Source organism: Chiloscyllium punctatum, chromosome 4 (assembly GCF_047496795.1).
Source record: "Chiloscyllium punctatum isolate Juve2018m chromosome 4, sChiPun1.3, whole genome shotgun sequence".
In the NCBI taxonomy this organism is placed as follows: Eukaryota; Metazoa; Chordata; class Chondrichthyes; order Orectolobiformes; family Hemiscylliidae; genus Chiloscyllium; species Chiloscyllium punctatum.
In genome coordinates, this window is record NC_092742.1 from 4,355,271 (window position 1) to 4,382,607 (window position 27,337).

At 43.1% G+C, this 27,337-nt stretch overlaps 1 protein-coding gene across 4 annotated transcripts in view; it reads right to left on the bottom strand.

Moving 5' to 3' along the window:
• Window positions 1-27,337, bottom strand: part of ttll5 (tubulin tyrosine ligase-like family, member 5) — a 453,533-nt gene that overhangs the window by 219,105 nt on the left and 207,091 nt on the right. For all 4 annotated transcript variants that reach the window (XM_072567973.1, XM_072567972.1, XM_072567971.1 and 1 more), the window contains one exon: window positions 11,136-11,302. In XM_072567973.1, coding sequence (XP_072424074.1) covers window positions 11,136-11,302 — 167 coding nt within the window. The remainder of the gene's footprint in view (window positions 1-11,135; window positions 11,303-27,337) is intronic.

Consider the following 27,337-nt stretch of genomic DNA (forward strand, 5'->3'; position numbering starts at 1 on the left):
CATACAGTTCTGGTCACTCTTCTATAGTAAGGATGTTGCTAAACCTGAAATATTGCAGAAAAGATTTACAATGATTGTGCTGGGACTGAAGGGTTTGAGCTGAAGGGAAAGGTGGAATAGGTTGCAGCTTTTTTCCCCGAAGCGTCAGAGGCTGACGGGTGACCTCATAAAGGTTTATAAAGTCACAAGGGGCATGGATTCGGGGAATAGCCAAGGTCTTTTCCCTTGGATGGGGGAGTTCAAAATTGGAGGGCATGGGTTTAAGGTGAGGGGGAAAGGGTTAAAAAAATTATCTGAGGGGTAGCTTTTTCACACAGAGGGTAGTTTGTGTATGGAATGAACTGCCAGAGGAAGTGGTGGAGGCTGGTACAATTACAACATTTCAAAGGCATCTGGATGGGTATATGAATATGAAGGATTTAGAGGGATATGGGGCAAATGCTGGCAAATGGAATTAGATCAGATTGGGATGTGTGGTCGGCACGGATGAGTTGAACTCAAGACTGTGGTGCTGAAAAAGTACAGCAGGTCAGGCAGCATCCGAGGAGCAGGAGAATTTTATCCCTCAGCCCCCCAGCGCACAGGCCTCCTTTCTATAAAGGGCTTTTGCCCGAACCATCAACTCTCCTGCTCCTCGGATGCTGCCTGACCTGCTGTGCTTTTCCAGCAACACACTCTTGACTACATATTACACCTTACAAGTCTACTGGGCAGTTAGGGCCTTCGTTTCATGTCATAACTAAACAGTAATGCCTATCAGGCTAGTACATGATCTCAAATCCCAGAGCAGGACCTGAATTCCAATCCTCTGATCGATGTGAGTGTGGCCCAAAGAGCCAGGTTGCTCGTGCATGGAGGAGGTGTGGGTGACTGGTTATGATAGTAAATTGTACAATGGCCTCTCTCTTATCCTATAGAGACCAAGCCGTACAAGGACAGAAAGGTCTTGAGATGAGCCTGTGATTCAAATTGTTATAAAAGAGATTTTATCTTTGGACTTAAACCTAATGAAGAAGGTAGAAGTAGATTGCATATGAGTCTGGTGCTATAATGATGAGAGTTGCCAGTAATGTGCAGCAGACACAGTTCAATGGAAACAGGATTCAACAGTAACAATACTATAACAATCAAAATAACCTACTTTCATCTCAGTGACTCTGATTCCACACACCCCCTCAACACCTCCCCCACTCAGGACTGCCTTAAAACTGTGCCAGATCTGAGAGGCGCACATGAAATATTGAGACTGTTAGTTTGTACATTTACAAAAACAGATGTACACATGCACAAAAACACACACAACCCCCCCCCCCACACACACACACACAACACCCCCCACACACCCACACACATAAACAGAAACACACAGCTCCTCAGCAAGCTACACACACTCAAACAGACGCATACAAAAACACTCAAACTAATTCAAACAAATGCACTCTGAAACAGACCCACAAGTCTGCACATAACTTTAATTGATATGACTCTATTAATGTAGTAAAATACCCAAATAACTTCAAAAAGGTGCAAACTGACATGCACATAACCATTATAAAATTAAAAACAAATATACATGCATTCTCAGAACCAACTGCACACCCGTACACATGCAGATGTATGAGGTCACTGTAAGTGGAGAAACAGCCACACAATCTAGCGTTTGCACTCAGCTGGAGTATCTGATTTCTTTTTGAATGTGAAACTTTTAAACAAACCAGACACAATTGTTTCAGACAATAAATTTATGCCAAAAAAGAACGATTTTTTAAAAAATCTCAAGGACTTAACCAGACTGATTTCTTTTACATTTTCTAGACATGTCATGGCACTAATGTAGTTTGACACAGAGAAGTTGACACCAAATTAAAGTGGAAGTCTTCATTAAGAGGTGGCAGCCATCACTCGGTTGGTTACAGATCTGGCTGAGCCAGAAATTCTCTGTTATCTAAATTCAAGCTCCACACAGTGACTGAAGCAAAACCCTAAGCTGACACTGCTGGCAAGAAGTGCTATGCTGGAGATCATGGTAGTGACTACACTTCAAAAGTATTTAATTGGTTGTAAAATGCTTTGGGACATCCAGAAAGACACCACAAAAATTCAAGTTTTTTCTGTAAAAGCGTAGGAACAGATCATGTGTCTCAGATTGTCAGGTGAAGTAGCATAAACCACCAAAGAAACGAGGTGAGAAGGAGATGGACAGAGTTCCCTTTACCCACTCCACCCTCTGCAATTTTTGAACGAGCAGGGAAAGGGGTTGTCAGCAGGGAAGACCCTGTTATTCCAAAGGGCATTCAATGAGTCGGGAGGAATAAGTTGGACATGGAAAAGTGCTTGCTTGGAACAGAACCATTCTGACTTTCTCCCCAATCACAGAATCATAGAATGCTGGAATGTGTTCCAACATTATCTAAGTTAACATCATTTAATCCTTGCTTTTCAAAAAAGACATAACAATCACGTTGCAGTAAGTATATCACCAGTTCAGCCAAAGTCCTGCGGAAACACTGAGACCTTTAGTAAGCAGCATTTAAAATAACGGGTTAAAATCTTTTTAAACAGCCATGAGGGAAACTCATACTGACACAGTAAGATTCCACGCTGTCATTTCATGGCTTTAGGAGACATTAGCGTCCAATTCATTGCTTCAAATCAGAGCTGATAGTTCAGGCCACATGAAATCAATGACTTGGGTTTGGAATGAAGCCATATTTCATACAGATTCTGAGCCACCATATCACATTTTATTTCAGAGACACAAATACACAGGGAGCAGCAAAACTACAGGACGTCATGTAAGAAGCTGAGTTTCACATGGACCATAGAAATATCAACAGGTGTAGGCCGTTCAGCCCTCAAGCACGCTCCACTATCCATTAGGATTATGGTTGTTCCATGTAGCTAGTCCACATGTGGAACAGGTGAGTGAGGATGTGAATACAGAACTCTGAGGACTAACATTTACATATGTTCGGTCGCCATTTAAACTGGGTACTCCCTGCATCTTTAATTAGCCTCACTGACCGAGAACCGAAGTTTAAAATTCAAACACTGCATTAATGGACACAGAGGGGGAACCATACTCCCCAAAGAGGCATACGTTTTCATTATTAGCTACTTGTGTGGTCAAATAATGACTCAATTCTTTTGTTATGAGGAGAATCAGATGGCAGCATCATCAAGTTACACGTCAACTCTAGAACTGAGTGCAAGGGCAGCAAAAAAAAATTAACCCTTAAGTGATATTTCTGTCTCAGTTAAGAGCTTATTCCATTCCTTAGAATGATATAGAGCTACAGCGAGCAGCAATATATCTTGGTTCAGTAAGTTTGGGAAAACCTGCATTGCACAAAGACCTAGCCTCTCCTCATCTCCTTAACCTCCTTCAGCTCCTACAGCCGTTTGAAATTAATGCTCTGGTATCATGTGAATCCCTTGCATCCTTCATTCTGGTATTGGCTGCCATACCATAGTCGTTTATCCCTTGCTGTGAAACTCTCCTGCTGAACATTTTCATCTCAGCACCTCTGTTCTTATACGCTGAATTAATCGGTAATGGGTTCAAGCCCCATTTGAGCAAGTAATTCAGTCTAACACTCTCAGTGCAATACAGTGGGAGTGAAGTACTCACATGGTTATAGCATTTATATCTTATCCACTGTTGCTTAAATTAATTACTTTGTAATTTAACAGTTTGCAGGATCTAGTTGTGCGCAAATTAGCTGCTGTATTTTGTAAGTTACAACGTTAACAACAATTAAAAAATATGCCTCACTATCTGGACAGTGAAAGGTGAAATTCACCTCTTTGACCATGTCAATTGGTCTAATTTGTTTTGAAAACACTCTTGTGAAGCTCCATGAGGTATTTTCTCTGGAGTAAAGATGTGATAATGATAAAAGCTGTTGCACCGCTTGATCAGGTTGAAGGTCAATCTCTTGTTTTGTTATTCTCTTTCCAAGACCATCAGCTCTCAGCATTTGCTACTTTAACAAGTTGAATTCCAAGAATAGTGCCTCTGGCTGTGAGGAGTGCTCAGGAATTCTGACCGCTCATTCTTCTGCCAGGAACTTGGTGGAAGTTGGAGATGGGAGCTGGGCTCAGAGCTGTCACCTGGTAAGCAGGGGAGGGGAGGGTCCTCTGGGGCAGCTGAAACCATTCTTTCCCTTCAAGAAACTCACTTCAAATCCAAAGCAGAGATAAGCAGAAACTCCGCCCTCACACACGCATCCACACACAGGGTGGATTGCTAATCCAAACATAGGGGAAGAGGTTTCTATCAAGCTTCTACCTAATGTCAACCTAATAAATCAGCCATTACAATCCCTCCATCCTGATATTGGGCCCCTGAGAGTATGACACAAGCAGAGATCAGTGGTCTTGAAGTCCATTTAATCCGTCTGCTATTAATTTGGGAAAACTGAGCTGGACACAGTACTGGCTGAATATTTTATTGAGTCATCTCTTCCTGCTTCTGCCTCCACAACAACAATTTGCATTCATAAAGTACCTTTAACATAATCTAAACATTCGAAGGTGCTTCACACAAGCGTTATAAAACAGAATATAATTCTGTATCACATAGAGATACGTACCAAGGCAGAAGACTGACAGTTTGGTCAATGAAGTAGGTTTTAAGGAACATTTTGAAGTAGGAAAGACAGCTAGAAAAGTGAAGAGATTTAGAGGGAGAATCCTTGGGGCCAGGGCAGGTAAAGTTATAGTCCCAATTGGTAGAACAAGACATGTAAGAGGCACTAGTGGAGAGGAGTGCCACCTCACAGGGCAATGGACGAAATTACAGAGATGTGGATGGGTCATCAAGGATTTGAAAACAAAGTTGGGAATTTTAATGTCAAGGCATTCCTTAAAAGGAAATCAATACAGGAGAAGCGCAGTGATAATGAGTGAATACGACATTGTAGAATCAAGGACATAGCCAACAGTTTTGGATAACTTAAAGATTACAAGAGAGAGCAAAAAGAGGAGAGTTAGCCAGGAATGCATTGGCACAACCAGACTTTAAAGCAGTAAAGGCAAGTAAAAGACTTCCAGCAGTAGATGAAATGAAGCAGGGGTGAAATTGGATAATGCAATGGAGGTGGTAATAGATGGTTTTAGTAATGTGTGTATATGTAACTGAATGTTCATCTTTGGGTCAAACATAAAGCTAAAGTTGCAAACAATCCAGTTCAGCCTCAAACTGATTCAGCCTCAGACAGCTGCATAGAAAGGAATGGAATTGGTGGCTGTGGTCAGAGACAATGGTTTGATCTTCCTCACATTTAGTTGAAGAGGGCCAAAAACAGAAGCTCAGGGATCCCGGAGGTGATAGTGAGAGAGCGGGAGGAGAAGCCATTGCAGGTGACTCTTTGACCATGATTAGAGCCATGCAAGTGGAAGCAGCTTGGTGAGGTTGGAAAGGTGGGAGGAAGTCAGCAAGGCCCAAGCATATCAAACTGTGAAGACAAATCGAGAAGGATGAGGAAGGACAGTAACCTTTGTTACAGTCAAAACCGACAGAGATTTTAAAAGAAGTCTAATTCTAATCTGCATTCACCATTGTAAATCAACTATACATCTTGTCTGGCTTAATACAAGGAGAGAAATTTAGAATTACCCATTGCGTAGATATTTTACCCTGCCTCAGCCACATAAACTTTGCAAAACCTCTGAGGGCATGTTACCACTGCCTAATAGTCAAAAATGGGAAGGTTCAAGTGACTGTGTGCCTAGGATCATATGGGTTCAGTTTCCCCTATTGAAGGATGTATCAGTGTGGGAACAATTTAAGAAGTCTGTGCCCTGGGTTCACTGAGTCTCCCTGGCATGCTGACACATAATTTGGAGCACCACATTGCAGCTGCTCATGAGCATTAGAAGAAAGCAGCCTGCTGCTTCTCTTTGTGCCCTGATTATTGGACGAGGCAGTGTTAGCACATCACCAACAGCTGGCACAGTCCAGTTGGGGGTGGGGGTATGAGAGGGGGTGCAGTGCAATTTAATGCTTCAGCTAGTTTGCAGATCATTCCTGTCAGTTCACGTTACAGTTACACTGGAGCCAAATTTTATAAATTGGAATTCAAATTGCATCATTGTGAGTCTGAGTCTGGTGCTGCCACATAACATCCAAGAGAGAAAGCACAAAAGGACAGATAGATAAAGCATGGGAAAAAGTGAGACAGGGCATGAGGGAAGTCGAGAAGTGGGAGACAGCAAGGCACAGAAAATGTAAGATACAGTATTAGAAGGACATGATGTGAGAGCATTGAGGGAGTAAGGAACAAAACAGCACAATAACAAGAAAAACAGCATCAGGAGAAAGCCTGGAAGTGTGTAACAGTGATTTTCAGAGCTATCTTCAACACTATTAAGTTAAATCTACTAGGTGGGAAGGGGGAAATTATACTGCTATTAGATAGGAGCTGTGGAGTATAAATCGGGAACAATGCTTGGCACAATATCATGGGCTGAAGGGCCTGTACTGTGCTGTACTGTTCTATGTTCCAAATCATTTCCTCACCATATTTGCAACCTCACGGCCTGGCATATTACACACTCTAAAATTACCAGAAAGCCAGGAGATCAATTTAGTTCAAAGAAGAGTGCAGGAGGGCATGCCAGGAGGAGCACCAAACTGGCCTAAAAATGAGATGTCAATCTGATGAAACTACAACTTGCATGACAAGTAGCAGAAGCAGCAAGTGACAGACAGAGTTAAATGATTCCACAACCAGCAAATCAGATTTACATTCTGCAGTACTTGCATATCTGGTCATGAATGGTGGTGGCCAAGTAAATAATCACTGGAGGAGGATCCACAGATATTCTCATCTCACCGATGTGGGAGCTCAGAACATCAGTGGAAAGCTAAGGCTGAAGCATCAACAACTGCTCAGCTATAACCTGCTCAGTGACCCCCAGTTTGAGTTTTGCCAGGGTCACTCAGCTCCTGACCTCATTACAGCCTTGGTTCAAACATGGACAAAAGAGCTGAATTCCAGCGGGAGGTGAGAGGGACAGCCCTTGACATCGAGGCTGCATTTGACCGAGTATGGCATCAAGGAGCCCTGGCAAAACTGGAATCAATAGGTATGAGGGGCAAACTCTCTGCTAGTTAGAGTCATACCTGCCACAAAGGAAGATGGTTGTAGTTGTAGAGGGTCAGGCATCCCAGCTCCAGGACATCTCTGCAGGACCCCCTCAGGGTGGCGTCCTAGGCCCAACAATCTTCAACTCTTCATCAATGACATTCCCTCTGTCATAAGGTCAGAAGTGGGGATGTTCGCTGATGATTGTACAGTGTTCAGCACCATTCACAACTCCTCGATACTGAAGCAGTCTGTGTTCAAATGCAACAAGATCTGGACAATATCCAGGCTTGGGCCAATAAGTGGCAAGTAACATTCACACCACACAAATGCCAGACAATGACCGTCACCAATAAGAGACACTCTAACCACAGCCTCTTGTCATTCAACGGTATTACCACCACTGAATTCCCCCCACTGTCACCATCCTTGGGGTTACCATTGACCAGAAACTCAACTGGATTCATGACATAAACACAGTGGTTACAAGAGCAGGTCAGAGACTAAGGATACTGCAGCGAGTAACTCACCTCCTGACTCCCCAAATCTGTGCGACATCTACACGGCACAAGTCAGGAGTGTGATGGAATACTCCCCATCTGCCTGGATGGATGCAGCTCCAACAACACTCAAGAAACTTGACACCATCCAGGACAAAGCAACCGCTTGATTGGCACCACATCCACAACCATCCACTCCCTCCACCACTGACACTCAGTAGCAGGAAAGTGCATAACCTCATACTTACCCTCTTGTATTCCATCTGCCACTTCTTTGCCCACTGTCTTAGCCTGTCCAAGTCTTTCTTAGCCTCCCCACCTCCTCAATCTGTCCTTCCACCTGTCTTTGTGACTTCATAACAAGATACATAAGAATTCTGTGTTTTATTCAGCAAAATATAGACAGGTTTAGGTTGATAAGTTGTAAGTGACTTATGCAGCATGGTAAGAGTCAGGAAATGAGCAAGACGGAATCTAACCATTGCCTTGTGACATTCAATGACATTACAATTGCTGAATTCCTCTCCTCCTCTCAACAGCCTTTTGTGAGGCTTGGAGGTAATCTATTTGTGAAATTGAAAGTGATGTGCAAAAGAAGCAAGGACAATGTGAGGAAAAAAAACCCCATTTCCTCATACAGCAAATAGTTAAGAGTATAAAATGCACTGCCTGGAAAAGTGGTGGAGGCAGGTTCAACTGAGGCATTCAAATGGGCATTGGATAGTTATTTGAATACAAACTGTGTGCAAGAGTATGGGGAAAAAGCAGCAGACTGGTACTAAGTAAAGATGCTCAGGTGAAGAACCAGTGCAGGTACAATGGGCTGAATAGTCTCATTACGCACTGAAACATTTATGATTCTGTGAAGAATACACCAAGATTAGAATGACCAGGAAGGGTTTGAGTTCTGAGGAAGGGTCACTAAACCAAAACGTTAACTCTGATTTCTTTCCACAGATGTTACCAGACCCGCTGAGCTTTTCAAGCAATTTCTATTTTTGTTTCTGATTTCCCGCATCCGCAGTTCTTTTGGCCTAAATATTTAAAAGTGCCTGAAGTCCAACTTCCAATTTTAAATTCTATGATAATTTTATCTATCACCAATTTCTCAAATGTCTCAGATCCACCTCACTGAAAGTTTCCTAGTGCACTATAAATTGTCTTCTAGCATTTCTCTGCAGTTACACTAAAACATGTCAGGATTTGTTTTTAGCTGAATATATCCAGCTTTTAATACAATAAATGTAACTTGAGAAAACCACACCCTGGGTGCATTGTTTAGTCCATAGACACCCATGTTAAGCCTCCATAATTTACCTTCTCTATCACCAGTTTGGTTTGGAGGCTTGAAAAGTACTTCTCTTTGAAACTGCTCCTATTTCAAAAATGTTCCTCTGACATGAATGAATTTACATTGATGTGACTGCATTGCTAAAAGTGGTTGGAAAATCCTTAAATTTACTTTGCCAACTATCAGAAAAAACTACTCGCACTTCCTGGTCACACAGTTGTTCTTCAAATCCCGCGCTAAAAGTCTGACATTAGCTTTCAAGGTGCTATTAGGAGATACGTCCTCCATAGATATCCACTCATGGGGTAATGCTTAATGTTTTTATCTAGCATCTTCACGTATACATCAGACTCTCTCCAACTGACAAATTCTTTCAGTTTTGCCATTACCAATTCACCATCTAACTCAATTGTTACTAGAGCTTCTCTATTTTAAGGTCTCCTACCACTTGACACACTTTTCATCTGTTCTTTGGTCTTTGATCTTGTTCCCTACTAAGGCTTGGTCCCTATCCAGACCACCATGACTCAACCTGTCCCTCCTTTTACCAGATCCTTTCACACGTTTGGATATTTTCCTTGGGCTAAGTTCATCCTTAAGCCCACTGTTTGAATTTATCCATATGTCTTAGGAGAATGTCCACATATTCTTCACTGATCAGTTGTTCAGCTTCTAGTTTCAAGAAACATTTGCAACTCTCTTGCTTATGGTGGACAGGGAAAGCAAATAGAAATTGCTTGAAAAGCTCAGCAGGTCTGGTAACATCTGTGGAAAGAAATCAGAGTTAACGTTTTGGTTTAGTGACCCTTCCTCAGAACTCAAACCCTTCCTGGTCATTCTAATCTTGGTGTATTCTTCACAGAATCATATATGTTTCAGTGCGTAATGAGACTATTCAGCCCATTGTACCTGCACTGGTTCTTCACCTGAGCATCTTTACTTAGTACCAGTCTGCTAATTTTTCCCCCATACTCTTGCACACAATTTATATCCTCACAAAATAGTGACTGGAAATTGAATCCAGACACCTTATACCTGGTGGAGAAAGTGAGGACTGCAGATGCTGGAGATCAGAGCTGAAAATGTGTTAAAACCTTATACCTGGTTATAGTCATCAATGTCATTTCCTAGGCCCGACCATCTTCAGCAGTTTCATCAATGTCCTTTCCTCTATAATAAGGTCAGAAGTGGGGAAGTTTGCTGATGTTTGCACAATGTTCTGCACCATTCATGACTCATAGATACTGAAACAGTCCATGTTCAATGCAGAAAGACCTGAACAGTATCCAGGCTGGCATGTGGCTACTAACATTTGCATCAGACAAGTGCAAAGCAATGACCATCCCCAGTGACAGTAACTCTTACCATTGTCCTTTGACATTCAATGAAGATACTATCATGGAATCCTCTACTATCAATCGGTCACCACTGAACTGGAACAGTCATATCAATACTGCGGTTACAAATACAGTTTGGAGGCTGGAATCCTGCAGCAAATAACTCACAGCCTGATTCCCCAAGACCTTTTCTACCATCTATAAGATACAACAAGAAATGTTTTGGAATACTCCCCACTTTCCTGGCTGAGTTAGCTCATGCTGAAGAAGCTTGACACCTTCCAGGAAAAGACCGCTTGATTGGCACCACATCCACAGTCACTCCCTTCAACAAAGATGCTCAGAGCAATAGTGTGTACCGACTACAAGGTGCACTGCAGAAATTCACTTTGGCCTACAACAGCACCTTCCAAATGCATGACCACTACAATTTAGAAGGACAAGGGTAGCAGATACATTGCAACAGTATCATCTATAAGTTCTCCTCCAAGCTACTCACTATCCTGACTTGGAAATATATCACTATTTCTTTAGTGTTGCTGGGTCAAAATTGTGAAATTCCCTCCCTAAGGCAATGTGGGTCTACCTACATCAAATGGACTTCAGCAGTTCAAGAAAGCAGCTCACTACCATCTTCTGAAGGACAACTAGAGATGGGCAATAAATGTTGCCAGCCAGCTACACCACATCCCATGAATGAATAAAAGAAAAAACTCCATCTCCTCAAGGGCACTTAGGGAAAGACAACAAACAATGGCCTTTGATATTGACTCCAAAAAAGAAGTAACCCAGGTAGAACACACTGGGACATTGGTACTTGCGAATGTTTGATATGATTAAGCTAATCCGGCATCACAACCTTTGACAATGCTGAACAACAAATCCATTCAGGAACTTTTTTTTCTTCAGACCTTACCGGGAGGCTGTAGATGCGATTCTGTCACCACACCCAGAGCTGGGAGCTTGAGAGTCAAGGTGGGCAGCGTGTATCGAATCCAAGTTTTTGACTGATGACTGGAAGCCCGGTGTCATAAACATATTTCCTCTGCTCATTGCTCCACTTGCCAGGTTCATGTTGGATAGCTGTGAGAGAAATGAAAGCAGCAATCATGGGGGCAGGGGTCAATATCATCCATTCTGATTGCAATCTTACCTGTCACAACTGCACATACCTGCATCCGTGCACACAGCCTGTATTTTGAATAATAAAAAGAAACTGCGCACAATAAAAAGAGACAAAATGGGTACCTCTCTGAGAGAAAATGGATGTGATGCTCAGGAGAAAAAATGTTTAGAATACAGAGTAAGAGATCTGTTCTTCCCCCAGAAGGGTGTAAGGTTGTAAAATTCACCACCAGAGTTAGGAACTAAAACAGAGATCATGCCAACAGCTTTTTAAAATCAAATTTATGAGTCAAATTGCCCAGGGTACATGCTCTTTGTGGTGTAGATTACTTGATCAAGATAGTCAATTCATCTCACAGTCTTGAAATTTGTCTTACCCAATGAAATCGTGCCCAGGCCCAATCACTCAGATGCCCAGTTTACAATCCATTTAACATGTAGATACAGAAATAAATTTGAAACATTTATTGGAATTCTGGTTTTTATATCATATCCAGTTTTACAAAGCCCTGGCTATACCCCCAGATCTTGAGTCACTGTGAACAAGATTACTAGTCAGTATAGTCACTATGATTTTGTGCCCATTGATCTCGTTTTCTGGTCTCCTCCCAATTTGGAAACTAGTTCTCTACATTTATTCCCTTGAACATTTTCTTTTTTTTAAATTATTTGTTCATGGGAGATGGATGGCACTGGCTGGACCAGCATTTCTTGTCCACCACTAATCTCCCTGGAGAAGGGGATAGTAGGTAAAATCACAGAAACATCACTTCTCAGCCTTCTCTTTTTAAGAGAAGAGACCTAGCCAGTTGAACCCATTGAAGGGTTAAAATCATAAGCCTTATCCAATAAGGATCAAGGGCACCCATACAAGAGTCTGCAGGCCAGGCCTGTGCTTATTCTGTCAGCCACGTGCAAAGATATACAGCTGAGACATCTAGTGGCAGAACTCATGTGCACCCAAACTCTTACGGAGGCAAGGTGTGAGTAGGTGCAGTGGAGGGATATTAGGAGAAGATAGGAGATGAGGTGGAGAGATAGGATGAGAAGCTGGGAAATGAGGTTGTGGGATATGAGAAGAAAGATAGATGGGGTTGATCTGCAAAAGAAAATAACTGAACTAATTGTTTCTAATGACCTTTGTCTGTTTCTGTTCTGAAAACATTTTTTTTTTATTTGAGGTTTTTTTCTTTTCGAATGTCTAGACTCCAGCACACTTGTAATCTTTAATTGCATCACCATGCAAAGGCGCTTACTACCATACATTAAAAGATAAAAAATATTAGGGGTTAATCATATAAAAAAGCTTGCTACAATGAAAAACCACTTGGCTCATTAAAGCTGCTCTTTGCTTAATTCATAAATCGACCCAGAGCTGAAAATGTGTTGCTGGAAAAGCGCAGCAGGTCAGGCAGCATCCAAGAAGCAGGAGAATTGACGTTCTGGGCATGAGCCCTTCTTCAGGAACCTTCATTCCTGAAGAAGGGCTTATGCCCGAAATGTCGATTCCCCTGCTCCTTGGATGCTGCCTGACCTGCTGCGTTTTTCCAGCAACACATTTTCAGCTCTGATCTCCAGTATCTGCAGTCCTCACTTTCTCCTAATAAATGGACCCAGCCTGCTGAGAAGTGGACAGTTTCCTCTGAGTCAATGTGAATCAACCAATAATATTTCTTGAGGTTCTCAGTTCCCTTTTTTCAACAAGAGTCCTTCTGCAAGGTATTAGTTGATCGCAAATTAACCACTTTTACTGGCAGTCAGTTCAGATTTGGAGTGTTAGGATGTGGGTTTGTGCCCACAGCTATCTGAACGGTGAACTCCCAATATTAAATATGTGGCTGTGGGAAGGTGCCAAGTGAAGGTTAGGTAATACCTCACAAGGAGGAAGGAAAACCAAGAGGAATCAACAAGTCCATTCCTGGCACCTTCTAGTAAAGGTTACAGAGAATCCTCTCATCAAAGGAAACAGGAGGCTGCTACAGGAAAAGGAAGAGGAAAACAGAATGAACGTTATTACAAGCAGGATATAAGTACCAAGCCCATGCTAAAACAGGAGAATTTATATAATTGCGCACAAGAATTTCATAAGCTTCAAATACACTGACTTGAAGTGCAGTGACATCATTACATGCATAATGACTAACTGCTTTGTGCATAGCAAGATCTCAAGTGCAGCAATGAAAGGAAAGAAGCACTTAGTCTGTTTTCGCTAACATTAATCTGGATGGAATCATAGACTCACACAGCACGGAAACAGACCCTTCAGTCCAACTCATCCATGCTGACCAAGTTTCCCAGACTAAATTGGTCCTTTTTGCCTGCATTTGCCCATACCCCTCTAAGCCTTTCCTTTCCATGTACCTGTCCAAATGTCTTTTAAATATGTAATTGCACCTGTTTCTACACTTCTTCTGGTAGTTCATTCCACATACAAATCACCCTTGGCATGAAAAAGTTATCCCTCATGTTCCTTTTAAATCTTTCTCCTCTGAACTTAAAAATATGTCCTCTAGTTTTAAATCCTCCTACCCTAGGGAAAAGACCTTTGCTATTCACCTTATCCAGGTGCCTCATGATTTTATAAACCTCAATCTCCTATGCTCCAGTGAGAAAATATCCCCGCCTTTCCTTATAACTCAATCCCTCGTCAATTTAATAATATCCTTCCTTTAGCCCAGAATGTTGCTCTTCCACAAAATACTGGCCCAGTGTAGCACTAAAAAGGTCAAGGTGCAGGTCCAAGTCCTGTATTGGCCAGTGTACCTATTCATCCTGGAAACCAGTTGATACCTAACCCCATTGTGGCTTTGGATCATTTATCTCCACCTGAGGGGTCAGGCTAGAGTTTAACATTTCATCTAGCACTGCACAAGTGTGTCAACCTAGATTCTGGGCTCAAACCTTAACAGTGAACATAAAAATATGAGACGTAGGAGTTGGAGTTAGTTATAGAGCCATAGAATCATACAGCACGGAAATAGACCCTTCGGTCCAACCAGTCCATGCCAAACATAACCCCAAACTAAACTAGTCCCATCTGCCTGCTTCTGGCCCATATCCCTCCAAATCTTTCCTAATCATAGACTTATCAAAATCTCTTTTAAACATTGTAATTGTACCCATATCCATCACTTCCTCAGGAAGTTCAATCCTCACACGAACCACCCACTGTGTAAAAACTTTTGCCTCCGTGTCTTTTTTTAAATCTCTCTCACCTTAAAATTGTGCCCCTGGTCTCGAAATGCCCCATCCTAGGGAGAAGACAACTACCATTAACTCTATCTATACCCTTCACTATTTTATAAACTTCTATCCAGGTCATCTCTCAACCTGCTCTGCTCCAGTATAAAAAAATCCGAGCCTATTTCTTAATAACTCAAACCTTCCATATCTAGCAACATCCTGGTCAATCTCTTCTGAACCCTCTCCAGCTTAATAATATTCTTCCTATAACTAGGCGACCAAACCTGGATACATTAGAAGGGGCCTCACCAATACAACCTCAACATGATTTCCCAGCTCCTATACGCAAAGGACTGAGTAATGAAGGCAAGTGTGGCAAACACCTTTTTAACCAGCCTGTCTATACGTGAAGCAAATTTCAAAGAATTAAGTACCTGAACCTCTGGGTCTCTCTATCTGGTCTTTCAAATTTGCTCCATCCTGCACTTTCTGCACTATCCCTAGAGGAGGAAAGGGTTGTGGGGGTTCTGGGAAACTTCTTTATCCAGTAGGTTCTCAGTCCAATTAATAAGGTGACATAGCTACTGGGGAATGGAGGAGGCCAAGTGGACCAAGTATCTGTAGGGAGAATGCTTGGGCAAGAACGATCATTGAAACATCAACTTCAATGATTAAACAATAATTAAAAGAAGGTAACACAAAATCCAATGTGAAATTGGAAGAAGGCTAACTTCAATGGGATGAGAGAAGGTCAACCCAGGTATAATGGTACAAAGACAGAAAAAAATGGAAAAGGAACAATGGGCAACCTTTTGGATTGCTTCAAGTGTCTGGAAGGAAACAAAGGCTGTCCAGGATCGCATTGTAACAGTCAAGTCTATAAATAATAAAGGTATGAGTGATGGTTTCTGAAATAATTCCACGAAGGCTAGTATACCATCAACAAGTCACTCTTTATTTACAAGACAGTAACCCTGCTTGCTCAGAGCCAGCTCCTAGAATGAGCAGAACCCCAGACACTCCTGTTTATTTTTTTTTCCCCGGTTATATATTAAATTTAACCCCACACTACCGTCTAACTGCGGTAGTGCTTATTTTTTCCCCAGCACCCATGGTGTGTGTGTGTGTGTGTGTGTATACAGCTGTGAGACACAGTGAGAGACACAAAGTGCACGAATCTTTATTCAATTTCCACCACCAGGAAGATAGGAAAACACCCAAGTGGCCAGTGACAAGCACTGCCCTTCACACCAAAGGGCAATGCTGACACTCCTGTTTGTATCCGTCAGCCAGGACTCTCTGATTGGACCAGATTAACAGCCCCAATCGATGATAGCCACCTGGCTTACCTTCTTCTGATCACTATGTCTCTTCCCTTCTTAGTCCTGGGATGGAGGCCCATTCTTTTTCCTTTAGTTTCTTGGGGCATTTTCACACCAGGTCCAGGTCTACTGACTCGTCCTTGGACATTGGCAGTGTGTACCGAACCATAGATTGCCTCTTGTGCCTAGAGCATCTTGGCCGAAACTCACCTTCTTCTTCAGGTGATAACGGCGTCAAGACTGTGTCATCTGCCATGTCCATCACATCTTCAGAGGTTCCTTCAACGCTAGGCAGTGGGGGAGAACCCACAGGTTCTGACAGCCTTTCCAGATGTTCTGAGGGGCCGGGTATGTTTTGATCCTGCCCTGTTTGTGAGATTGCAGTTTACATGTGGCCCACGTGCTTGTTCAGGGCCGCCTCAGTTACTTGAACTTTGTACATCATGGGACCTGGTTTAGTGTTGACCATGCGTTTTAACCAGGCAGGGCCATTCCCATGGTTCCTGCACCAAACTCTGTCCCCTGGAGTAAACTGTCTCTCTTGCTTAGGGGAGTCTTGTGCCCATCACTGCACTCCTGATGCCATTTTACTCTCCTACCCCAAGGTCCAGGAAGATCAGATTTAAGCTGGTGAGGAGTCTTATCCCCATCAGCAACTCTTCTGGAGCTGAACCTGGAGTTGCATGAGGGGTGGTCCAATAATCAAATAGGAACTGGGACACTTTGGTATTGAGAGAAGCTGTCAGCTGTTTCTTTAAGCCTGCCTTCAAAGTTTGGACTGTTCTTTCCACCAGACCATTGGCTGATGATAATTTGAAGCTGTCCTTATATGTCAAATACCAATTGACTTTAGGATATACTCTAAGTACTTGCTGGTAAATGATGGCCTGCGTGTACTGCAAAAGATGCTCACAACATTTCAATCGTCATCCCTGTGTTTGATGAATGAACTCTGTGCATGTCTATCCACAATGACTATTGTGCCCATGAAAAAACTGCCATAGTTGATGGGTAACTGAGTCCAGGGTTTACCCAGCCATTCCCATGAATATTGGGAAACTGCAGGCAATGGCTTTTGTCCTTGTTGGCACTCTGGGCACTGCCCCACCAATGTGGCTATGTTAGCATCCCATCCAGGCTACCAGATATAACTTCTCGCCAAAGTCTTCATTTTGGATGACCAGGTGGAGTTTAGCCAATATCTGAACTCAGGACAATCACTCTTGTTCCCCATGATAATATACTGTTCTCTACAGTGACCTGGTCTCGCTGGATTTAGAAAGGTTGCAATTCTGGTTTTTTTCGGCCATTTTGTTTGCCCCATCATCACCAGCTGTTTTAGTTTTGCCAGGACGGGATCTTCTTGTGTCCGCAGTCTGATATTGTCAGCAGTGATCAGAGGGGTGTCGCGAAAGTTAATAACCAGAACAGACTCTTCCAGTAGCAGCACCACTCCAGTGGGGGTGTTTCTGCCAGCAGAAGGTTGCATTTGCCACTTGACCTCCCAGATGATATTCCAACTTGTAAATGTACACACTCAGAATAAGAGATTATTGCTGAATTTGACTTGAAGCTATGGGCAGCAGACCATATGGATATCCATCTTTAAGTCACTGTAGCAGGGGCTTGTCATCTGTTACTATTACAAATTACTTCAGTAAATGCATTGGTGGAACTTTCTCACACGAAAGAGGGGGTTTTAACTTTCCAAACATAGACTGGGCCTGCCATAGTCTTAAGGGTTTAGATGGAGAGGAATTTGTTAGGCATGTAGAAGAAAGTTTTTTGATTCAGTATGTGGATGTACCTACTAGAGAAGATGAAAAACTTGACCTATTCTTTGGAAACAAGGCAGGGCACGTGATTGAGGTGTCAGTGGGGAAGCACTTTGGGGCCAGTGACCATAATTCTATTAGCTTTAAAATAGTGATGGAAAAGGATAGACCAGATCTAAAAGTTGAAGTTCTAAATTGGAGGAAGGCCAATTTTGACAGTATTAGACAAGAACTTTCAAAAGCTGATTGGGGACAGATGTTTGCAGGTAAAGGGAGGGCTGGAAAATGGGAAGCCTTCAGAAATAAGACAACGAGATGCCAGAGACAGTATATTCCAGTCAGGGTGAAAGGAAAGGCTGGTAGGTATAGGGAATGCTGGGATGACTTGAGAAATTGAGGGTTTGGTTAAGAAAAAGAAGGAAGCATATGCAGATATAGACTGGAGAGATCAAATGAACCCTTAGAGGAGTATAAAGGCAGTAGGAGTATACTTAAGAGGGAAATCAGGAGGGCAAAAAGGGGACATGAGATAGCTTTGGTTAATAGAATTAAGGAGAATCCAAAGGGATTTTGTAAAATATATTAAGGATAAAAGAGTAACTAGGGAAAGAATAGGGCCCCTCAAATATCAGCAAGGTTTTCTATGTGTGGAGCGGCAGGTGATGGTTCAGATACTAAACGAATATTGTGCATCAGTGTTTATTGTGGAGAAGGACGTGTAAGGTATAGAATGTAGGGAAATAGATGGTGACCTGGATGGAATTTTGCTCGCTGAGCTGGAAGTGATCATTTTTAGATGTTTCATAACCATACAAGGTAACATCATCAGTGAGCCCTCACGTGAAACACTGGTGTTATGACCCTCTTTCTATTTATGTGTTTAGGTCTTCTTGGGCTGGTGATATCATTTCCTGTGTTGGTGATATCATTTCCTGTTTTTTTCTTAGAGGGTGATCGAGGGGATCCAAATTGATGTGTTTGTTGATAGAGTTCCGGTTGGAATGTCATGCTTCTAGGAATTCTCATGCGTGTCTCTGTTTGGCTTGTCCTAGGATGGATGTGTTGTCTCAATCAAAGTGGTGGTCCTTCCGCATCTGTACGTAAGGATACTAGTGAGAGTGGGTCATTTTTTTTGTGGCTAAGTGCATTCATGTATCCTGGTGGCTAGTTTTCTGTGTGTTTGTCCAATATGGTGTTTGTTACAGTCCTTGCACGGTATTTTGTGAATGACATTAGTTTTGCTTGTTGTCTGTAAAGGGTCTTTCAAGTTTATTAGTTGCTGTTTTAGTGTGTTGGTGGGTTTGTGGGCTACCATGATGCCAAGGGGTCTGAGTAGTCTGACAGTCATTTCCGAGATGTCTTTGATGTAGGGAGAGTGGCTAGGGTTTCTGGATGTGTTTTGTCTGCTTGTTTGGGTTTGTTGTTGAGAAATAGGTGGACTGTGTTCATTGGGTACCCATTCTTTTTGAATACACGGTATAGGTAGTTTTCCTCTACTCTTTGTAGTTCCTCTGTGCTGCAGTGTGTGGTGGCTCGTAAAAATAATGTTCTAATGCAGGTCTGTTTGTGGGTGTTGGGATGATTGCTTCTGTAGTTCAATATTTGGCCTGTATGTGTTGTTTTTCTGTAGGCGCTGGTTTTAAGTTCCTCATTGACTGTTTGCTCTACTGTGACATCTAGGAATGGCAGTTTGTTGTGGTTTTCCTCCATGTTTGTGTATCTTACGTGAATTATTCGTGATTTTTTTGTGAATGATACAGACAACAAGCAAACCAAACGTCATTTACAAAATACCTTGAAAGAACTGGAACAAATTTTCAAACATAAAGATATTGATGGAATGTCCTGACTTCAAATATGACTCCCAATTCTTCTTTCTCTATCTGGGCATATTTACACTCTGGCAGAGGTGGGTACTGCAGATGCTGGAGATTAGAGTCAAGATTAGAGTGGTGCTGGAAAAGCACAGCAGGTCAGGCAGCATCCGAGGAGCAGGAAAATCAACGTTTCAGGCAAATCAATGGTTCAATTTTGCCCAGAACGTCTAATATTTACACTTTGCACTTGCTAAAGTTCTGGATGTACACGCTATTGGGCATTCCTCTCCTTTGCGCCACGTATGAGCTAAGTCGGCTCCAGTACTGTATGGGAGGCCATATGTCCATACCAGATCTTATTTGGGATCATAGAATGCCAACACCTTAGAGGGTGATAGTCTTTCCTGTTCTTCACAGAAAGTGGGGGCTTGATCATGTGACCATTTCCAAGGCTGACCCTTTTTTAGGAGTTGATACAAAGATGCCAGAAATGATGCCAGGTTATGTATAAACTTTCCATAATAATTCACTAGCCCAAGAAACGACCTAAGCTTTGGTGGAGATGTGAGAACAGGGGCGGCACGGTGGCACAGTGGTTAGCACTGCTGCCTCACAGCGCCAGAGACCCGGGTTCAATTCTCGCCTCAGGAACTGTCTGTGTGGAGTTTGCACATTCTCCCCGTGTCTTCGTGGGTTTCCTCCGGGTCCTCCGGTTTCCTCTCACAGTCCAAAGATGTGTGGGCCAGGTGAATTGGCCATGCTAAATTGCTTGTAGTGTTAGGTAAGAGGTAAATGTAGGGGTATGGGTGGGTTGCGCTTCGGCGGGTCAGTGTGGACTTGTTGGGCCGAAGGGCCTGTTTCCACACTGTAAGTAATCTAAAAGGGGCACCTTTGATTGCTCTCACTTTATCTTGCAACGGTCATATTGACGCTGTCGCCCAAGTAGGTCACTTGGGGTGCCTGAAACACACATTTTTCCCTTTTAAGCTGTATGCCTGCCTGGGAGAAATGTCTAAGGACTATGTCCGAGTTCTATAGGTGCCCCTTATTAGTCTTCCCTGTTATTGCAATGTCATCTATATAAATCGCAACCTAATTTAGACCTTACAAACCATTCTTATCATCCACTGAAAAATCAAACAGGCTGGCAAAACCCCAAATGGTAATCCTGCATATTGGTACCAAGCACTTATGGGTATTCGTTGTAATGTACTGCTGTGAATCCTTTTCTAAATGCAATTTAGCAGGACTCATGTCCTACTTCGTGAAGGACAGCCCCCTGCCAGCTTTGTGTATAAACCCTCTATGTGAGGGATTGGGTATTCATCCAGCTGAGAAAAGTGGTTTAAAATCCCCACAAAGGTGAACCAACCATCGGGTTTCACAATCTGTACAACTGGTGCTGCCCATTCCACAAACTGTGCAGGTTTAATGATTCCATTGCCAATCAGCCTCCTGATTTCTGCCTCTACTTTTGCCTGTAAGGCCAATGGTGCTGGATGAGTTTTGCTGGGATTGTTTGCTGGTCAACATGCAAGGTGGCCTTGGTCCTTTTGACCATCCCTAGACCTTCCTGAAAAACTTCTGAGTATTTTATTAGGACCTCATTCAGGCTGCCACTTTCGAATCAAAAACTGTTGAATCTTTCTCAATCAAACTCAACCCATCTCCATCAAGCTTGGGCATGAGTCTTTTACTACAATCAGTGGGAACTGAACCAGCCGCTTCTCATAAGAGACCGGAACCGATGGTGCTCCCTTAATCTTTAACACTTCCCCAGTACAGGGTCCTCAGCCGGGCTGAAGTCTTATGCAAACAAGAGTTGGAGTTCGGAGCAAATTTTGGTAAAGACTGGTCCCATAATCACTGATACGGACATGGTGGTATTGGCCTCCATTACAACTGGGTGACCATTGAACCAGATGTTTATTTTGATTGGTTCTGATTTGGATGTTGTAAGTAATTTATTGATCCTGAACCAGTTTAGGTGGGCTTTCCATGCTGTGCACTCTCCTGGATACTGGCCATGAGTTCTCCGACACGGCTCAGGCCTTGTGTGACTCTTTTGCTGTCTTGAGTCCACATACCGGCAGCAATTACAATGTCCTACTGGCTCAGATTCTCAAAAAAATGTTAACTGTTTTGTCCGAGGCTTGGCTTTGTTTTGGGGTTTTCCTATGGGCTATTTCCAAGGAATAGAGTTTTCTAGATTAGATTAGATTACTTACAATGTGGAAACAGGCCCTTCGGCCCAACAAGTCCACACCGCCCCGCCGAAGCGTAACCCACCCATACCCCTACATCTACATCTACCCCTTACCTAACACTACGGGCAATTTAGCATGGCCAATTCACCTGACCTGCACATCTTTGGACTGTGGGAGGAAACCGGAGCACCCGGAGGAAACCCACGCAGACACGGGGAGAACGTGCAAACTCCACACAGTCAGTCGCCTGAGGCGGGAATTGAACCCGGGTCTCCGGCGCTGCGAGGCAGCAGTGCTAACCACTGTGCCACCGTGCCGCCCACCAGTTGTCACAGGATCAAAGATAATAACTTTGGTCTTCCAATGTTTAATTGGAGAATATTCCTGCTCATCCAATACTGAATATTGGACAAGTGATCCAAGAATAGAATAACGGAGGAATCAAGAAAGATGGTAATAAGATCAACAGCTAGATAGAAACATCGAAAACAGTAGCACGATTAGGCCATTCTGCCCTTTGTGCCTGCTTCGCAATTCAATATGATCATGATTGACCATCTGACTTAGTACCTTGTTCCCATTTTCTCCCTGTGCCCTTTCTAAGAACTATGTTTAACTCCTTCTTGAATTTGGCCTCAACCGCTTTCTTTGAATCAAGATTAGAGTGGTGCTGGAAAGGTACAGCAGGTCAGGCAGCATCTGAGGAGCAGGAAAATCAACGTTTCAGGCAAAAGCCTTTCATCAGGAATTCAGGTTTTGCCCGAAACATTGATTTTCCTGCTCCTCGGATGCTGTCTGACCTGCTGTGCTTTTCCAGCACCACACTGATCTTGACTCATCTCCAACATCTGCAGTCCCCACTTCCACCTGCTTTCTATGAACGGCTTTCAAAATGAATGTTGCACTTTGCAGCTGAAATCCATTTAAAAGTCCACATCACTGTTGTCTTTGCTATTCTTTCCATATTTTTTTCATATAGGTTAGCAGAGCATAATATATTCAGCAACTAAGTATTAAAAATAAAAATTAGACAAAATGGAAATTAACAGCTAAATACCGTATGACCCATTTTCCCATCATCCTCTTTTAGATTAGATTAGATTAATTACTTACAGTGTGGAAACAGGCCCTTCGGCCCAACAAGTCCACACTGACCCACCGAAGCGCAACCCACCCAGACCCATACTCCTACATTTACCCCTTCACCTAACACTATGGGCAAATTAGCATGGCCAATTCACCTAATCTGCACATCTTTGGACTGTGGGAGGAAACCGGAGCACCTGGAGGAAACCCACGCAGACACGGGGAGAATGTGCAAACTCCACTCAGTCAGTCCCTGAGGCGGGAATTGAACCTGGATCTCTGGCGCTGTGAGGCAGCAGTGCCGTCCTCTTTGAGAATGAGACAGCAAACTGCTTCTTCCTTAAGAACTGAGATGATTCAGAGAGAAAGTGGTTAGTTATGTTTAAAACAGCCCCACAAGTGGCAGGGTCTTAATGAAGTGTTACCTGCTGGGGACCCACATGGATCAAATGGACATTAAATGGCATGGTGATGAAGGAACAGTCCAGTTGATGAGCTGTGCTTTTATCAGAAGAAACTGCTGGGACTGAAAGGCACATTATACAACCATTCAGTTAATCTAAATCAGGCAATTACATAAATCTTCCCCTTCACTTTTGACCTGCAGACCACACTCAATGGATGATATCTCATTAATTAGAATATCAACTGATTTAGTTCACTTGTATCCATAACATTCAGATGCCCAAGATTGACATGTCCGGATGGGTTACTCTTTGGAGGGTCAGTGTGGACTGGTTGGGCCAAAGGGCCTGTTTCCATACTGTAGGGAATCTAATCTAATAAAGCTATCTACAAAAATACAATCAAGACCGCCAACCAGAGATCCATTAACCAAGTAACATTACACTTGGCTGTTGCCAGACAACAGCCCACTTAAAATGAAGTTTATAGAATCTGGGATCAGATTACACAGGCTCAGAAAGACAGATGCACAGACAAACAGGAAGTAGGAGATAGCGAATGACATACAATGGGTGATTGCAGAAAGTAACTGCGAGAAAGGGACTAAATGAAACAGAAGCAATACAGCGAGGATGGAATAGCTGAGAGATAGAGACAACAACTAGGAGGAGCAGCAGGAGGTGAGTCTGGTGAACTCCTGATGCACTCCGTCTACTGAATACTTAAGGTGCAATCTTTACTCCTGAACTCAAACCTCCTTACAATGAAGGATAATGTTATATTTGCCTACATCTGCATGTGAGCTTTCAGTGATTCACAGACAAGGACATCCGTGAGGTCTCTTTGGACATCCTTGCTTCCCAACCATCACAGAAATATTCTTCCTTGCTGTTTTTTCCAATAAAGTGGATAAACCCACATATGTTCACATTATATTATATTCTATCTATCATATTCTTGCCCATTCACAGCCCACCAAATTATCTTAAAGGTTCCTTTACATCCTCCCCATGGCTCACATTCCCACCTAGTTTTGTGTCAGCAGCAACATTAACAATATTATATTTGGTTCCCCACTTCCAAAACAGACAGCTTTCACATGGCATGATCGCACAAGTGAGCAGATGTTGCTGAGCTCCCCTGCTCTTCCTTGAAACAGTGTCCATGGGATATTGTATGTTCATAGAACATAGAACATAGAAAAATACAGCACAGTACAGGCCCTTCGGCCCTCGATGTTGCGGCAACCGAAGCCTACCTAACCTACACTAGCCCAATAACCTCCATATGCTTATCCAATGCCTGCTTGAATGACCATAAAGAGGGAGAGTCCACCACTGATACTGGCAGGGCATTCCATGAACTCACAACCCGCTGAGTAAAGAATCTACCCCTAACATCTGTCCTATACCAACCTCTCCTTAATTTAAAGCTGTGTCCCCTAGTAACAGCTGACTCCATATGCGGAAAAAGGTTCTCACTGTCAACCCTATCTAAACCCCTAATCATCTTGTACACCTCTATCAAATCGCCCCTAAACCTTCTTTTCTCCAATGAGAACAGCCCCAAGTGCCTCAGCCTTTCCTCATACGATCTTCCTACCATACCAGGCAACATCCTGGTAAACCTCCTCTGCACCCGTTCCAGTGCCTCCACATCCTTCCTATAGTGTGGCGACCAAAACTGTACACAATACTCCAGATAAGGCCGCACCAGAGTCTTATACAACTGCAACATGACCTCAGGACTCTGGAACTCAATTCCTCTACCAATAAAGCCCAGTACGCCATATGCCTTCTTCACAGCATTATTTACCTGGGTGGCAACTTTCAGAGATCTGTGTACATGGACACCAAGATCCCTCTGCTCATCGACACTACCAAGTAGCCTACCATTAGCCCAGTAATCCATCTTCTTGTTACTCCTACCAAAGTGAATGACTTCACACTTAGCTACGTTGAACTCCATTTGCCACCTTTCTGCCCAGCTCTGCAACTTATCTATATCCCGCTGTAACCTGCCACATCCTTCTTCGCTGTCCACCACTCCCCCGACTTTCGTATCATCCGCAAACTTGCTCACCCAACCTTCTAGCCCCTCCTCCAGGTCATTTATAAAAATGACAAACAGCAATGGTCCCAAAACAGATCCTTGTGGAACACCGCTAGTAACTGCGCTCCAAGATGAACCTTTACCATCAACTATTACCCTCTGTCTCCTTCCAGCCAGCCAATTCCTAATCCAAACCTCTAATGCACCCTCAATGCCATACCTCCGTAATTTTTGCAGTAGCCTACCATGGGGTACCTTATCGAACGCCTTGCTAAAATCCATATACACCACATCTACTGCTTTACCCTCATCCACTTCCTTGGTCACCTTCTCAAAGAACTAGGAGTTCAACCAGGAGAGCAGATATGATGGTTCTTCAGTACCCCACTGACATTATTTGGTCGAGCCTCTGGAACTGCACTTGAACCCTCAACAATCCTGTCTCAGTGGTGAGAGTGCCACCACAGGAGCTACAGGGTGAAATAGGGTGATTGAACTGTAGGTAAATTCTTAAAGGTAGAGAAAAACAAAACATAAATTTGCAAAGTCATTCTGTTATGTGCCATTCAAAAGGTAATTGGAATCTCCAATACTGAGCAAACTGGAGTCTGTAACCTGCTATTTTTTTACACTGTAGGTATTCACGATATTTTGTGTGGTCTTATTCCATCTCTCGTTCAATCCCTGGCGAGGATCCTTGAATTGAGAATAACAAGGTGAGTCAGTGCTGGGAGGGCACACTCTTCATACCTCGGCTCATTCATTGCATACTTCCAGGCAAGTACTGGGAATCACAAAATGCTGCAGCTCACCCCAGATTAAACACATTAGGAAACAGACCACACATGCTCTCAATTTGCTAAATGATCATTGTGTGCATGCCACAGACCACTTCAAAGGTTAGTTCATGAGTTATCATTTCGCAATACAGCCTCTTTCACAGAAACCACTCATTAGTCAATTACTTTTCTAGCAAGAAGCCAAGTCAGCCTGGCAGGAATTTCTGCACATCTTTTTGTTTTAAACAGCCTTCTCACCCATGTTCCATGGGCACCAGCCAAGTGTCCAATTTTTCATATAGTGCACATTCAGACAGTCAATGTTGTTAGGATAATCAACATTGTTAGGTGGAAGGCATTGTGGCCTAATCCGTTCTAGTCCTGGCCAACACTCCATCAGGAGTCATTCCTTAGTGATCTGGATTAGGGTGGTCAGAGCAGGGTGAGCTGGAGGGACAATGTTAGGTTTCACACGAGCATACGAGTTAAGAACAGCAGAAGCCCCCGACCCTTCAAGTCCGATCCACCATTCAAGAAGATGAGGATTGATTTAATAACTTCATATTCCCACCCACGAACAATAATCTATCATAGTATATGGTGTGTGTGTGTGTGTCATTGACTGTATTCCAGGTCGATAGACTGAATATTCCAGGATGTGTTTGCAGTGGGGAAGAGTTCCAATTGTTCTCGAGTTTCAATTCAACACTCTCCACATTTAACTAGAGCACAGCATTATAAAAAAAAGTACTGTATTCCAGTGTGATACAGCAACAGACCTGTTCCCCACCAGTAATGTATCCCAGTGTTATACAGTGATTGACCTGTCCCCACCAGTACTGTACCCCAGTGTTATACTGTGATAGACCTGTCCCCACCAGTACTGTATCCCAGTGTTATACAGTGATTGACCTGTCCCCACCAGTACTGTACCCCAGTATTATACAGTGATTGACCTGTCCCCACCAGTACTGTACCCCAGTGTTATACTGTGATAGACCTTTCCCTACCAGTACTATACCTTAGTGTTATACAGTCATAGACCTATCCCCACCAGTACTGTACCCTAGTGTTATACAGTGATAGACCTGTCCCCCACCAATAGACAATAGACAATAGATGCAGGAGTAGGCCATTCAGCCCTTCGAGCCTGCACCGCCATTCAATATGATCATGGCTGATCATTCCCAATCAGTATCCAGTTCCAGCCTTATCTCCATAACCCTTGACTCCACTATCTTTAAGAGCTCTATCCAATTCTTTCTTAAATGAATCCAGAGACTGGGCCTCCACTGCCCTCTGGGGCAGAGCATTCCATACAGCCATCACTCTCTGGGTGAAGTAGTTTCTCCTCATCTCTGTCCTAA